Below are 17271 nucleotides of genomic sequence, written 5' to 3'. Positions count from 1 at the left end.
CTGCTGAAGATACAATAGCTTAACTTTTCAGCAAGACTCCTATCATTCATCCAAACAGAGAAGTTACTGAAATATATTTGTTGTTCCAAAGAATATGGTTCATTTTAATACTTTAATTTTTAACTTGACATAGATGGGTGTTGGATGTATATTTTTCTTCATTTTGAAGATAATTTTTTCATTATATAGCTTGAGCTGGAATTTGTTTCTTCTCTGTCTGGAATTTCTCTCCTTCCACTATCCCTTGAAAATGCCAGGGGAGATTTCATCTGAAGTTTTTGAAGCACTTTGCAAACATCAATGATGTAATGTTTAAAACACTGATATAGTTATTTATGATTGAGCTTTTACAAAAAGATGCCTGCAATCAGTTTGAAACTTGAGTTCAATCTTAGAGTTAAGCGTGCACCAAAGCCATGTTTCTATTCAGTCAGATTTTATGTCAAATCTGTATGGAGCTTTTTGGTTTGTGTATATTTTTTTAACTGAAGAAAACACTACGTGTTCAAAAGTGAACTGTGACTTCCTTATTGGAGTGCTCTGGGTCAAGTTTAAGTTGTGCCTGTCAAGTTCAGTCTTCAGAGTTGGCAACAATGGACTTTCACAGGGCTAAAAATCTGACTGCATGCATTTTGCACTGCTCTACTGGTGACTGTTACATACTTAGAAGTTTATTTATGCGTACTAGGGTGTAGTTACACTGAAGACTGGGAAATTAGAAACAAACTAAGCCAATGCATTAAATTTATAGAGGTGCTTGAAAGACCATGTTGATAGCAGGATTTGTAAAAGCCATACCACTGTGAATAGTGTCAGTTTGCTATCAGAAACAGACTGATGTGCTACCTTAAACCATACTCCTTAACCTATGCAGCTACATTCTTTGTGGAGATGTGTAGCAGTAGCTGATACTCTACCCATCCTTATTTTCTCTAGCGCTACCGTTCAAATCCCTGTTTCCTCTTTCCCCAGAGTGAACAAACTTGAGTGTCCATAATTTGGTTCAATGAATTTTGTTGCCAGCTTAAGTAGAATTATAATATTAATTAAAAACAGTACACAGAATGCTGAAGGTCGTATTTTGCCATGTGAAAATTGGAGCTTCTTATTAAGAAATGTAGGAAAGAAAAGATCCTAACAGGATAAACTTTAGCTGTGTAAGCCTTCATAATGAATCAAATATCCAACATAGTATGCATTTCATATTTGCACTGTTCACCTGAACTTCATGGAAATAACAGCAAATGGTATCAAGCAGGAGAGTGTGTCAGTTTAATGCAAGCAGTGGATAACGGTAATATCTTTAAGTAAACCTGGTCTTGCACTTGCTTTCTAAAGTAACACAATCCATATGTGTCTGGTCTTTCAGAATTAAAACTTCAAAGTCTTAATCTTCTACTGAAAAAACCTCACATTGCTAGTATTCTGTTTGGACACTTTGTTTTGTGCTGAAGATTCAGGACACATTTTTCTCCTCCAATTTGCACATGGAAATTACATTTAACTTGAGGAGATTTCCACCTGTCTTCCCCCTGTATATTACCAGTAGGCTGTGCTGAATATCTGAATTTCCATTTTGTAGGAAACTCCCCCAAATTTCCTGAAGATTAGAAGAAAAAAGTAGCTGTATATAGAAATGTTTGTCTATATCTGCTTTTTTCATTTAATCAGCAATAGGACATATGTATGCATTACTGAACTTTGCGGGAGCCTTAGGGACTAAAGTAGAACAGTTTGAACTACTCAGCTCTCTTCAAATGCCTTTGCAATATACTTCATTTGCAGCCTGCTCTGTTACTGTCTCCTCCAGCAGTGGAACCCAGACCTATAGGACTACAAGTACATTTGATTTCAAACATGGCACTTAGCTTTGTCACCAGTGTGTCTACACTAATTTCTTGTCCAGACAATGTTTCCCCTTTGGCATATGTTGTCATGAAGAGGGTTTTCCCAGAGAATTTGCCATTTGGTTAGCTTGCAAGCATATGTATTTATATATAGTTAATAGTAATTTATTCTATTTGGATTTTTGTATGTGCTCTTAACTATGGTATCCAGAAATCCTACATAATGTTTTAATATTTAATATCTTTATCTAAATCTACAAATTTTGTGGATGTCAAAAAAAGAGAAGAAAGTTTATTTTCAGTTATGCTAATAATGGTATTAGTGGTTTTGTGATGTCGTGGTAAAATTATTCATATTTAAGATTTGAGAGGTCTAGCTAAGACGTTTATCCTAACTAATAGAACATTTGACTAAAAGCTAACAGTCTGTGATTGTTTCCAACTCACCACTTGTGAGCTAAGGTAATACTGGATGTGCCACTCCTACAGGCTCCACCAAGAGCCATATCTCTATATTGTCACACAAACCTTCCTTTTAAGCACCCATATTCCACTGAATCTTTCTACTCTGACCTCCTACTGATAATTCTTGCGTTTCTCCAGGCATTTGAAATTTTTTGTATTGTTTAAAGATAATATATTCAGTACCAGGTACTTGTACCTGGTGCTATATAACATAAAGGTTCAGGGTGTCCTACTGGATTGATTAGGAACTTAACATTGGTCATCCAAGAGCAATCTTTTGTACTGTGACCTCTGTTATGGACGTAAATTGCTTTTTGCGTTACAGAATCAAAAAAGTTAAGTCATTGCTGTTTTTTGTCTAACACATTGCTGCTTTTTTATCTGTCTCAGTATGAGATTTCTTCCATGCTGCTAGATACAGTTTGTTATAAATGCTAGGGTCATTCACAAGTGGATTCTTCCAGAAGTTTTCAAGATATTCCCCAGTATGCTGTAGCTGTTCATCTGCAAAAGCAAACACTGTAAATGAGAAGGTGTGGGGTGGAGAAAGAGAAGTAATGGCATTAGTTTCTGTAAGTCTTTTTTTTCTCCTGAAATGGAAAAACTTATTCTTGAGCTTGTTGAAACACAAATCAAAGATCACTGCATCGTATACTCTGAAAGCATTTTCCCCTTTAGTTTCAAGAGGCTTTCACTCTATTATTTTTATTAATTATAAAGCCTACTTGCTATTAGTATAGTCTTCATTAACAGACAGGTACAAAAAATTACCTATATTAAATCTTAATGAATGGTCTTTCATTATTCCCTGGTAAATAAAAATGAAAAAACTGTGGCTTCAATAATTAAGCAGTAGTGGTTAGTTTAGAAATCTCAGTTCTTCCTGATAAAACGTATGGTGCTTTGTGGCATTTTTATCTAACGAACACACGGGTGTGCACCGTCGAGGTGAAAGAGTGCAGAGTGATTTAAAATGCACTCTGACTACACAGCATATACAGGCATTCAAATATGTACATGTATTGGGACGTAAACACCAAGCATACGACCTGCGCCACTGAACAATAGAGTTCGTAAGTCATAGCTGTTAAATATGGAAGTAATTGGAGTTAACTCATGCAGTGAAACTGTAGTAATGCAGACTAGGTGCTACAGTCCTGGCATAAATCTGTTGAAGCAGAGAGACAGCTCAATGATGAGGATGAATTGCTTCTGCTTTGCGGCGCTCCATTTCACTGTTGTCTTGCATGTTTTTACCCATTGCTCCTTTCTCTGAATGGATGTTTTAGTCCTTCTGATTAGTGCTGCAGTCGTACCTTGAGAAACTAAAATCTCCATTTGATGCTTGAGGTAAATAGTGTAACAACAGCAACAGGGTGCATTTTCCTGTGGGGCAAGGTCTCTCAGCAGAGCTGACCTCAGATGCTGTGTTGATGCCGCCCAATTCTGCTTGGGAGAGAGGGTCAGCCCTTCTCTGTGTTCCTAACTGCTTACCTTAGCAAGACTCATACAAAAGTGTCTAAATAGCATCAAGTGTGATGGTGGTTATTTCTCCTGTAGTGGTAGGTACATGGCGATGGCCAGCTTCATTTTGGGTTAAGACACTGAAAAACCATCAGCAGCAAAACTACATTTCTAAGGAGAAAAAGCTTGTAAGGCGATTATGGATAGGATCACCCACAGCTAATCATCAGTCTGGCTTCTGAAGCACATATCTCAAGCATGGGCTTAGATAGCTCTGGGGTTTATATTTCTGTACATCTCTAACTGATTCCTGTTGGTTGCAGGCAGTGGAATGGCAATGTGATGAAGCTACTAAAAGAGCCTGTTACAGTAAAGGCAAATCAAAGGTAAGCATGAGACAGCTGTTCTGCTTTAATAAAATTTATATGTTAATAGCAGGTGTTATTTAGTGTATAAATCTCTACCTTATGCATTTTTACTGCCTCCCTTTCTGAAGAGGGTTGTAGGAAAGGAGTCTGACACTGATGTATAGGCAAAGGAATAAAAAACAATATAGGGAGTGTGGTGTGAGAGGTACAGTCACGTGATTCTTTTCTGAAATGATCAAGAACTTTAGTTTCCAACAGTTTACTGTTTTGACTCTACAACATGACATATGTAATAGGCTGTATTCTCACTTCATTTTCAGTGCTGTAAATCACAAATAAGTGTGTAATTACTTTGTAAAATTCTCAATTTATTTCCCTGTGTATTAGATGTAATTTTAGGAACATTTATATTTCATATCTGCTGGCACTATGAAGAAAATCATATGAAACTCACTAACTTTTTAGACATGGGACTTGATATGTTTTTAGCATTCAGAACCAATTCCTTATCTGGCCACCTCCAATTTCTTTTATTCTGTACAGGTAAGTGCAGTGCTAAGATGGAACCTCTATGGATGCTGAATCCTTTAGTGACTGTCCTAAGCTGAAGCTAGTTATCAAATTAATTATAAAAGCAGTTAGAAATGCATGCAGTCTATATCTTCAATTATGATATTGTTTAATGATTAAAGTTAATTGAATTAAAACATAAAGGGAAAACACATTAAGAGCGATAACTACAGAAGCACACACTTGCTTTCAGAACCCACGTTCAGTACAGCATGTCAACATTTGTTGTTGGTGTGCAAAACTCAAAAAAACCCCAAGCTTCAGAAATGTATTCCAAATGGTTCTACCACCTAGCAGCGGAAGAGTCTCTTCTGCACAGTCATCTAATCACTGACTTTTTAAGTTCTCCCATTAAACAGTTCATTTCCAGCTTTCTTTTTATTAAGTGCTGGAAAATAATGTTGCAGCGTACTCTTTGCCTATCCATTTCTGTTTGGGATTAAAGAGGAAGAATGGCCTCACTTCAGAAGCAGGGCCATGTTATACTGTGAGGAGAGATAAAGACAGAATTGAAAAAAAAAGCAAGTGTAGTGAACGTGCAGTGTAAAGCTTCCTGCGTGGAAGATGATTATCTTTATGGAGGAACATCTTTCACTGTAGAAATGAGTTTACAGTACTGGGAAAAAGCATTAAGTATGGTGTTGCCTTCTTTGTCCTTCTCCTTTCCCTTTCTTTCCATCCCAGTGTGGGAAACATGTATTTAAGAGTTACTGGTCACTAGCTATTAAGGTGCAGGATTTGCTAGGTATATAGAAGGTATTAATAACTAGAGAAAAGAAATGGGTTAGATTTTACTTAAAGATTTCTTATCAGAGTAGAAAAACTCTGGTGACTCATGTCATGTGTGAAGGCTTTAATGGCAGAAATAGCATCTAGCAAGCATTCTGATCTACGGTCTAACTTGTCAGTTTGTAGAGAGAAAGAAAGGACTTCTAGGATCTCATATTTTAAGAAAATGTTTTATTTTGTAAGTTGTGATTTCTCCCTGGAAGATTTATGCTTCTGCATGTAATATAACCCTTGAGCCTTGATCCTTAGTTTTCAGTTGACAATACTCTGAAGTAAGAGAGCATGCCCAAGTAACAATTGAATATGACAGGTTGCATTGATCAAGGTGCATATACAGTAGAAACTGTCATGGTAGGAATGCAATGTGTAGCTAAGAGTTTGTGCCTCTGTTTTACAGAGATTTTCCAAGTTTAAAACTGTGAGAATAACATTCAGCTTGTCTGGAAGTCACAGTGCAGTGACTGTGATTTAACATGATGGATGAAAGTAACGGTAAATTTGAGACTACTTTTGAATATTATGTTTACAATACTCTTTGTGGTGTAAAATCCACATTCAATTCAACAACGCAGAAGCGTATGTTGCTCTTAAATAATTTTTCTAGGAGAAATATTCAGCACTGGTGAAATGCATTTAAGAGTGGACTTTAGTGTAGTAAATACATGCAGATTTTACTTCCTGCTCATTGCACCCTTTTGAAGAAACTGGTGACTGGAAGTTAGTGCTGTCACTGTGAAGTAATATATATGCTATTCTAATAACAACCTCTGAGATGGTTGCTTAGTATTGTTATTAGTTGGATAAGGATTTAGTGTTTCATTTGTATCCATAGCCTTGTTCCTCATTCACAATCTAGAAGAGAAGTACAGTCCTTTCATTACATAATCCTGGGAGGAAATCGTTCTTTTCTCCTTGTTACCATAGGGCTTTTTTTTGGTGTGTGGGCTTTGTGGCCTGAACACTTTGTGTAGGAGTTGCCGGAGAGTGCAGAGACGTTGATTGAGGCAACGTACCCAGCTGGAATGACAACTGTCTTTTTTTTCATGCCTCTTTTGCTTTCACTGGTGTCATTGAGGTTAAAATCAAAGGATAAATTTAAAGGCCAGAGAAAGCGTAGCCTAATGATGTTTGTGTTTTACTGCCTTATGTCCAAAACTAAAACAAAGTCACTATACTCTCTGTATAAGGAGGACTTACGCATGCAGATGAGGAAAGCACCTGGTCTGTGGCGTGCTCCTCTTCCTAGTCAAACCACAAAAGCCTTCCCTTGGAAAAACTGGGAGTTATCAAACCAGGAGGAATTCAATCCAGTGCTACAGTGAATTGTCCCTCTTCAGAGGAAATACCCTGGGGGAGACACAATTACAGTTACTGTTACCAAAAAAACTGCTTGTTTGCTTGTTGTTGTATAAATAGATCCAGCCCAAATTGGGGAGTTGCTGGGTGTTGCATTTCTGTAGCATTTCTCAGAGTGACTTCAGATTTCAGGGCAGACACATGTGTGACTGCAAGGAAGGGAGAGGAAAGATTGGAGACAAAGTATGTAAGGCCGACCCAGGCTGTGGTGAGAGCGAGATGAGGATTACAAGGATGGCTGTCCGTAAGTTATTCATTCAAATCCTGGTTTCTCTTGAAGCTCTGCTGCCCGCAGAGCAGCATGGGGTCAGTGAGTTCAGGCAGCAAAACTAGAAGTCAGTTTGCGGGTGGAGTGCCCTGAAACCAGAAGCTACCTTTGAACCCTAAAGCAACTCTAGTACTTTTGAGATAATGGTCAGTTAAACACAACTCTTTTTTTTTTTTTTAATGTTGTTATTGTTCTTGAGAAAGAAGCTGCACAGAATTTTTGCCTCTAGCTGTTAGCAGTAGTTGTTGTTCTGAGGCTTATGCTTTAGGAGCCAAGGAGGGAAAAGAGCTGAAGGGGAAAATATATAGGGACATTTGTCACATTTGACAGTGTAATGCACACTTGACTTTGAAGGCTGATGTTTGTTACTGAGACTTCAGACGTTTATCCACCAATTTAAGCTGTTGCTTAAAATAACTAGTGGCTTCAGGAACGAGCCAGACAAAATGATGTCCTTGTGGCCAGAACGCGTTGGTATTTAGAAGTCTAAAACACCACACGTGGTTAAGAGAATAAATTTGACCATTCAGACTGGCACTTATGGTAGGGACTGTTATAAAGGAAAAATACAAATACACATGGTAAAAATACAATAAACCAGAGAGAGATCAAAAAAAAAAATATCGCCGGAGTAAAATCTCTTATCCCTTGCTTACTTAAGATTCTAATGGCTGTGTGTGTTAACATCTGAACTTTCAATAAAAGTATTAAAAAATTAAACACAGGTGTGTTTAAAATGTTAGCCTATACAAGAATCATTACTGCAAACGGATAACCATATGCAGCCAGATTGTCCTTGAACTGACAAGGTGGTCTTAAACTTAAGTAGCAACCTAGCCTGCTTGGCTGCTGGATTGTTTCCAATAGCTGTATTCTGTTTCAGGTATGCTGCTATAAAAGTAGAAAGTACTTGCTAAATGAATTTCTTTCCTTCAGCAATGTTTTTACAGAAGAATAGGAAAGTATATAGCATAGAGGTCAAGATGAAATGAAGAATAAGACTACATAAAGAGATGGCCACCAAACCTTCCATCACCCCCCAAACCGAAAAAAACTTTGGTTTTGAAGTCCTTTGTATTCACCAGTGCCACTTCTACAACACACATTTCTTTTTTGCACATCTAAAAAGTGAGCCATCTGAGCTTGATTCCAGAGCTAGAAGAGTGACTCTGAACAATTCAAATGACTAAATAACAGAGTCCTTTTTCAATATGTTTTTGGGTGGTGATTATTTTATTCATGACTATTTTTTTTTAATTTGTTTTGTATTCTTGTGGACATGTCATATGAAAAAAATAGCTGAATGTGGTAGCTGTTCTTTCAGTTTTGATTTCGTTGTACTATATACCCAACAAAACTTTGATGTGAGTTATCTTATTTGCCTTTGTTACAGTATGGATTGTTGTGAAGTTGGCACAGGACTGAGGAAAATCAAAGAGAAGAATCTTGTGAATCCCAGGAATGTCAGAGTTTAAAAAATTAACATTATTTTTGAACAGAAAGAGTGGGTGATCAGCGTGCAAGTAATTTGGCAATGGCACTATTTCAGGGAGCTCTGGAATATGAAGAGGAGAGGTTGGATGGGTTGTAATGTCAGTACCCACTTATTTTTCCTACACTTACATTCCATAGCTTGCTGCAAAGGGCAGGATGGGAACAGTCTGCAGAATAAATTACTGTGTTATAGTCCATGAATGTCCCTGAGTGCCCTTCCACCAAAAAAAAGGAAGAATTGCTTTGGTTTTTTTTTGATGTAGTAAAAACAACCTGCCAAAGAGAAATAGCCCAGAAGTGAAATAATTACTTTTTAAAAGGCTTGTTGCACTGCCCAATTCTGTTAGATGGCTGCATATTAACTTCTGTTTGGTTGAAAGAATATTAAAATGACAGTTTTGGTAAGTTCAGGATAAAGACCTTGTATTTTTACCCAATGGGTAAAAATAGGGATAGGCCTGTAGGCCAGGTAGTGGGACTTTTGCACCATTACTATTACATGGATTTACTTATATGATTCCAGTGCATATCTGTTAGAATTCATAGAATCCTAGCGTAGTTTGGGTTGGAAGGGACCTTTAAAGTTCATCTAGTCCAACCCCCCTGCAATGAGCAGGGACATCTTCAACTAGATCAGGTTGCTCAGAGCCCCGTCCCCCCTGGCCTTGAATGTTTCCAGGGATGGGGCATCTACCACCTCTCTGGGCAACCTGGTCCAGTGTTTCACCACCCTCAGTGTGAAAAATTTCTTCCTTATATCTGGTCAAGATCTATCCCCTTTTAGTTTAAGACCACTACCCCTCTCCTATTGCTACAGGCCCTGCTAAAACGCTTGTCCCCACTTTTCTTATAAGCCCCCTTTAGATACTGAAAAGGTGTGGCCCTCCTTTAGACCCTCTCCAACAGGTCCATGTCTTTCCTGTGCTGAGGGCTCCAGAGCTGGATGCAGGACTCCAGGTGGGGTCTCCCCAGAGCGGAGTAGAGGGGCAGAATACCCTCCCTCGACCTACTGGCCATGCTGCTTTGGATGCAGCCCAGGATGTGGTTGGCCTTCTGGGCTGTGAGCGCACATTGCTGGCTCATGTCCAGCTTTTCATCTACCAGTACCCCCAAGTCCTTCTTAGCAGGGCTACTTTCAACCCCTTCATCCCCCAGCCTGTACTGATACCAGGGGTTTTCCCGACCCAGGTGCAGGACTCTGCACTTGGCCTTGTTGAACCTCATGAGGTTCACATGGGCTCATGCCTTGAGCTTGTCCAGGTCCCTCTGGATGCCATCACATCCAGGCGTCATCCGCACCACTCAGCTTGGTGTCATCTGCAGACTTGCTGAGGGTGCACTCAATACGACTGTCTGTATCATTGATTAAGATATTAAAAGAGTACTAGTCCCAGTACTCATGCCTAAGAGACACCACTCATCACCGATCTCCATCTGGACATTGAGCCATCAACCACTACCCTCTGGGTGTGACCATCCAACCAATTCTTCATGCACCCAACAGTCCACCCATCAAATCCAAATCTCTCCAATGTAGAGAGAAGGAGGTTGTGGGTGACCATGTCAAAGGCCTTACAGAAGTCCAGATAGACGACAGCCATAGCTCTTCCCTTGTCTACTGATGTGGTCACTCCATCATAGAAGGCCACTAAGTTAGTCAGGCAGGACTTGCCCTTGGGGAAGCCATGCTGGCTGTCTCAAATCACCTCCCTGCCCTCTGTGTGCCTTAGCGTAGCTTCTGAGAGGATCTGTTCCATAATCTTCCCAGGCACAGAGGTGAGGCTGACAGGTCAGTCATTCCCAGGGTCCTCCTTGCTACCCTTTTTAAAAATGGGTTCAATGTTTCCCTTTTTCCAGTCTCCAGGCGCTTCACCTAACTACCAGGACTTTTCAGATACCATAGAGAGTGGCTTGGCAACTGCATCAGCCAGTTCCCTCTGGACTCTGGGATGCATCTCATCGGGTCCCATAGACTTGTGTATGTTCACATTCCTCAGGTGGTCAAATTGTGTAGCTGTATTTTCACAAGGTTTTCTTAGTGCTTTACATGACACTATCTTGTGAATGAATGCTGGAGAGCATTCAAATGGAAGGTTCCAGGAAACTTTATTTTCTCTAAGCATGTTGTTGAGTTTGTTCATTTTATTGGATAGGGACATTGATTTTTGCGCGAGGAGGGTTCAAATCTTTCCTACATACAGTTCTGGGAGATTTTTAGCATTGCAGAACAAGGCTTTCTGTCTGAATAAACTAACAAATAAAGAAACAAAATTGCTGTTGGTTTCTAGCTTCTGAAATGAGCGAAAACATCATAAAGCCTTCATACATCCTAATGTGGTAAAAAACATGTATAATTATTCCTCAGGTGTGAGCATCTATGTATTGAGATAAAGAAAATTCTTGAGAAACTTTAAATTAATGGAAATATAGATGCTTCTAATAAAAAATAATGTAAAAATGTTGAAACTAGTAGTGACAAATCTGCATCTGAACATCTCAAGAATTTTGTTTCTAGTGGTTTCAACATACTCGTATTATTAACAACCTGTTCTTTCTCCTGTTTTCTTCCAAACTTCCTCCCTTGGCCTGATCTGTCTTTAAAAGCAGAATCTGACCTCTTGGGACAGCAGTGTATTATTTAAGGCAGCATCTATCACTTCAGATTTTAGCTAAACTTTTGAAATATACACTTAGAAGAAATCTTCAGTACTGCGGGGTTTTATTGTTACCCTATTAAGAACTTCTCACAAAGACTGATGAATGCATGTATTGTAGTTAGGAGATCTGTGTATATCATGATTGCTAACACATCAGGTATGCTTAAGCCTTGTTCCCCCAAATTTTTATGTGTGGACACATAACCATGGAAAACAAATCATAATTAGTCTTCCCTGTCCTGTGAAGTATCACTGGATGTAATCTTTCTTTTCTGCATGGCAGGAAGAATGCCAGAACTACATTCGAGTGCTTCTTGTTGGAGGCAACCATCTCTTTACCTGTGGAACCAACGCATTCACTCCTATCTGCACCAATCGGACGGTATGAGTTAAATGTTTCATCCCACAAGCTCAAGTCCCTGTTCCGAGCCAGCAGCTTAAAAAGCAGAGCGTGCTGTGGTTGGGTCCAGGCTATTTGCGTATTGATGGGTGAACTGATGTGTAGAAGGCTATTTGGCTAGTGGCAGGCCAAGGAGGAGAGTTAACTGATGATCTCTTTTTGCAGTCTTTTCCTCAGCTATGGGAGAGAGAACAGCTATGAGCAGTTCGGTTCCTCCCACATGCCAATTTTGATGAACCTTAGGTATTTCTAAGACTTCTGCCACTCTGTCAAGTTTGGTTGGCATCAACTCGTTTAGTTATAATATGTAGTTGGGTAGCTGCATACCGTGTATGTGTAGTTCCAGAGAAGATGAGAGTACCTGTATTAGTGATTTCTGACTGGTGAGAATGAGAAATCTGAGTTGAGAAAATCTGTCATTCTGTTTCTGAAAAAAAAACCCTAGTTGTAATTTATGTGTATCAGAGAAAGAAAGTCCATTAGGGATCAATAATAGTCATAATAAAAATAAAAATGTCACTGTTTGGACTAAGCTGGCTTTGTATTTCAGGAGGGGAGAGGTGTTTAAATAGAAAGAATAGCTGTATCACCAAAAAACTCCTTGGCACATTTGTTGTATTTAAACATATTGTACCTTTATTTTGAAATAATATATTAACATCATACTGTGGTTTATGGCTGAAAGTATTAGGGCTACTAAATCAGACGGATAGTTCTGCTGAACTGGAAAGCTCCATTTTATAAATCTCATTTTTCATGTGAGATTCTTTCCAAGAACACACCAGCAAATCAAATAATAGATTTTTTTTTCATTGTCTGACGAATTGCTACAGTGAATACCTTGGTTGCTTCTGGTGATCAGATCTGTTCTTTTTCATAATAACAATCTGTGTAGACATAATTAATTTTTGAGCCCCTTCTAATAGAAAACATTTTAAGCATGGCGCTAATGATTAACTTGCATGCTTTACATACCAAAGTGACAAAAGTGAGATCAGACAACATTGCAGTAAAACTTTCTCTATGAGACAGTTTCAGATTGATGTAAAGCTCAGTTCATGTAGTTACATGTACTTACATGTACTGTTGTATAATACCAAAGCAGGTAACTGGTATTTGTGATAGGATTTTCCTCAGATTGATGCAGCTTGGCTGAAATGATAATTTTCAGATCATTTTAATCCCCTTTTCTTACTCTTTTACAGTTAAGTAACTTGACAGAGATACATGATCAAATCAGTGGCATGGCTCGTTGTCCTTACAGTCCTCAGCACAACTCCACTGCTCTTCTCACTTCCAGTGGGGAATTATATGCTGCTACAGCCATGGATTTTCCAGGAAGGGATCCTGCCATTTATCGCAGTCTGGGGGCCCTTCCTCCTCTCCGCACTGCCCAGTACAACTCCAAGTGGCTGAATGGTGAGTGCTGATGGACCATGAGACTCATCTTTTTTTAACACATGTTCTCCGTATTCACAGTCTTGAAATACCATTATGAGAATTTGAATGTTCTTGGAGTATTGTTTATCTCATTTTAAAACCATTTTGCATAATACATGTTTTTATTTTACTATTATAAGTATTATGGCATTTAATTAGTATAGTTGCAGTTTGTAGATGTGCACGTATATATTTAAGTTATGTTTGCAGGCATAGAGATGAGCTGTACTGTATCTCTCAGGTGCGCTTACATGGTAAAGCTGAATCAGCCAAGAGCAGTAGCTTGCCTTGAGTGTTCTTTTATTGAGTTGCTCAAAAACCTGATGCAGAAAATAAACAGTTTAGAATGGGCTGCATTCTCCTGGCTTTCCTTGCAGGTGCCTGCAGGACAAACAGAAAAAGTTGTGCTTTCAAGCTGCTTAGGTGGCTGACGTTTTTGATGCTTATTGTAGCCAAAGGATATAGACTAGTCTGCAAAACATATCATAAAATCGTGTTGCAGCAATGACTTCTGTGTCATGGATGTTAATTGCCTGATGAGGATTTCCAGCTGGGAGAAGCTGTTAACAGATAGGTATTCCTGAGCTGTAACAGGGACACTTGCCATTTTATGTGTTACAAAAAACCAGCAGATTCTTCTAAAATGAAAATTATTGTTCAACATAAAATGTGAAATTATGTATATTATAATGTACCCATGCTTGTCCCAGTAAAAAAACCCCATATTTTCATAACGCATGCTACGTGACACAACAGTAACCATCAATCCGTATTCCCACAGTACTTTCATATTATGATGGGATTATTCTCATGTTTGAAATGAAGTACAAATATAAATCCTTCTAGCTTCAGAACATTAGGTCAGCTGCAAGTGACAGACTTTATTTTTAATATTTCAGTTCTCATATAATCTGAATGCTGAACTGTGTGCATTTGCTTGCTGTATTTTTCTTGTACAAAGAAGCCATCAGAGGTAGCTTGGAGAAACTTGTGACCTTCTCTGAAGGTCATCTGATTTTAGAATATTAATTAACAAAAAAAAAAAACAAACTGCATGGAACGTAACAGAATTACAGCAGTGCACAAGAAATGTGAGAGGAAAAATTAACTCATTGTATAGATATCCCTGTTCAGGCACCTTTTGTCCACACAGCCATTGTATTGGAACTAATTGCTGTCTGTGCTATACATGGGCACTTCTGTCAGAGGGAGAAGAATCTTCACACTGAATTTTCAGTTTAACTGGATATGTTTTATGCCAAAGGAGACACTAAAGTTCCCCCCAGACTCCTCTTAATCAGATTCACCGTATTTACATTTTGTCTGTTTAAAGCTTCAGCTGCACCTCTACATTCTCTGTTCGAGTTCATTCTTCTGCGTCAGAACTGTTCACAGCTAAGTTGCCAGGAAAGTGCGGCTTTTATCTTTGGGGAGGAGGAATAAGATGAGTTTTCTAATTGGAGCCAGTTCAAGCAAATCCAATAAAAGGCTGGAAGCAGCCCAGTTACCTATGTGAAAGGGAGGGGGAATGTCTTCTGGGGTAGCTAAGAATTGGGGATTCATCTGCTTGAGTTGGGGATTCATCTGCTTTTATGTCAATTTGCCTGCTCATATGTTACTCAGTGCCAAGAAACTGCATTAGTTTTTCAGTGCTTGGATGGAAGTGAAGATTTTGCTGCTTTCAGTGAGAAAGTAACACAGATAACCCTAAAAGTAAGGCATCAACTGTAATGGAAACTTCTAGTCAATACCTGTTCAGCAACAGTAGCTGGCAGTTACTGTAATTCAGCCTTGTTGTAGGTGTGTATGTGCGTGCACATGTGTCTGTGAATGTTCCCAATTTAAAGTAAGTTTTTCTTTTACATACATGTTTCCCTTAGGGGTGCAATGTTTTTTCTTACTTAGGTTTTCTACTGTGCAAATCACATTGGACCAATTCAAACCATCTCTGGGGACGATGGTGGTACTCTAAAACAGCTGATTATCTTGGTCTGTCTGTTACTGCTACGCAGCAAAGACATTGTTGATTTTAATGGCTAGCACTCTTCTCGGTGCCTTCAGGGGTTTTCAGTGCCATCAGTCAGGCCAAAGGGACATGCCCATATGCTTAGGGATGCTTAAGTCTGCTGTCAGTGTTCACTGTAAGTTGCGGTGAAGGATCTTGACATGGGAAACTCTGAATCTTCATCAGAGAAACCTTGCTCCTAACCTTAATTGTTGGCAGGTCAGTAATCACAGAAGCTGTGACATAGTGTGGGAGGGGAAAACAGAGCTTATGTGTCACATGGATGGGATGAGATCCCATATACCATGCTGTGATTTCAGCTTCTGGCATCACAGATATGACAAATAAATTGATGGCCTATCTGAGCTTCCCCATTCATTCTGGTTCAGAGAGAGTCATGTATTTATTACCAGGTCCTGCGTTCTAGGCTTGATAGGTCTGGAAGCAATCCACATCAGTTGAATAGGTAAGTTAGCAGTTATTTTCAGCATATGTAACTGAGCATCATTCTGATCAGGTGCTTAACCTTAGTAGAGTACGGAGAAGTCAGTGAACTTTCATTTCTGTATTATAATTTTCTTGATGTACTCAAGACTCAGTTATCTGGGGTGATGAAGAGTTTGGATAGCTTTGTTAAAAATACAAATTATTCAGGATATGTGTAAAAGTAACCTACAAGAATCTACTGTGAGAGTATAACTGAACGGAAAAGGAAAATTCAATGACCGCATGGTATGTGAAGCACAAAGATCTTGAGCAAGCACTGATCCAGAAAAGGTAGATGGACAACACAGCAACACTGCCAACACAGAAATCATGTTGTTGACTAGAGCTAGTTATTGTGGAGCCGTCTTAGAGGGTCTCTGTGAATATGCTGTTTGTTCACGCATGTCCTGGTTTCAGCCAGGATAGAGCTGGTTTTCTTCACAGAAGCTCGTGTGAGACTGTGTTTTGGATTTGGGATGAGAAACTGTTGATAATGTGCTGATGTTTTGGGTTGTTGCTGAGCAGTCAAGGACAGTCCAGCTTCTTGTGCTGGCCGGCCAGCGAGCAGGCTGGGGGTGCCCGGGGAGCTGGGGGGGGCACAGCCGGGACAGCTGACCCAGACTGGCCAAAGAGATATTCCCTACCATACGACGTCATGCCCAGTACATAAACTGGAGTTGGCCGGGGGACGGGAATCGCTGCTCGGGGACGGGCTGTCGATCACGGGGTGGTGAGCAATTGCTGTATTGGGCATCACTTGTTCTTGTACATTCCTGTGTTGGTATTATCATTGTTGTTCCCTTCTTTCTTTCTGTCCTATTAAACCGTGTTTATCTCAACCCACGAGTTTTTTTTCCCAATTCTCTTCCCCGTCCCACTGTGGGAGGGGGAGTGAGCGAGCGGCTGCGTGGTGCTTAGTTGCCGTCTGGGGCTAAACCACGACAACCCACTAGACAACATGCTGACAATATTTGAGATTTGACTCCCTTGAATTTGTCTGTTCGGACAATTTTTAATGGCAGAAAGAACAGTTGGCCAAATGCTTCTTCAGTGGTGGAGGAAAGAAGCATCTGGAGGCAGTTACTGAACGTATTTTCTTTTAACATTAAGAGGAGTAATGTCTTCAGCTCTTGATCATCTCTGAATACAATCACCAGTTACCATTTTTTTTACCTCAGAACTTTCCTCCTCTTTTATAAAAAGAAATTAATGCTTTGCTTATGGAGCCTATTTCTGTCTTCTGGGTGCTCCTATAGGCAACATTAAATGCAGCTGGCCTAAATGCAACGAGTACGTTTTTGACTACAGTCATCACCATGCAGAGATTCTGCTTGTCTCCATGAGGGATGCTGTTGAAGGACCAGACTACCTTAGTGCTATGACCTGAGCATTCACCGTAGTTCAACAGTTCTACAGATTGGGTCACTCACAAAAAATGTATCATCTGACAGTGAAGAGACAGACCCCGTGTTTTCCTTACCTTTCTTGCCAACCCTGTCAGTACTCTGTAACTCTGTCTCTATTCTCAGACAAGAGGAACGTGATCACCCAGACAAGTTAACTACTGCTGCAAACCAGCACTCTCCCCATCCAACAACCCAGCTGGCTGCAGGATAGTAAACCTGAAACTGTGAAACAGAGAACCTACCTCTCCCTCTCATG

At 39.6% G+C, this 17271-nt stretch overlaps 1 protein-coding gene across 1 annotated transcript in view; it reads left to right on the top strand.

Annotated features, from left to right (window-relative positions):
- Nucleotides 1–17271, top strand: part of LOC104628180 (semaphorin-5A-like) — a gene marked incomplete at its 3' end in the record, with an annotated part of 39234 nt that overhangs the window by 4927 nt on the left and 17036 nt on the right. Inside the window, exons 2-4 of the mRNA XM_010296684.1 lie at nt 4100–4162; nt 11562–11660; nt 12884–13097. Coding sequence (XP_010294986.1) covers nt 4100–4162; nt 11562–11660; nt 12884–13097 — 376 coding nt within the window. The remainder of the gene's footprint in view (nt 1–4099; nt 4163–11561; nt 11661–12883; nt 13098–17271) is intronic.

The sequence above is a fragment of the Phaethon lepturus genome, unplaced genomic scaffold (assembly GCF_000687285.1).
Source record: "Phaethon lepturus isolate BGI_N335 unplaced genomic scaffold, ASM68728v1 scaffold3871, whole genome shotgun sequence".
Classification (NCBI taxonomy): domain Eukaryota; kingdom Metazoa; phylum Chordata; class Aves; order Phaethontiformes; family Phaethontidae; genus Phaethon; species Phaethon lepturus.
Note: the sequence above shows the minus strand (reverse complement) of the source record. Positions and strands in the feature narration are given on the sequence as shown.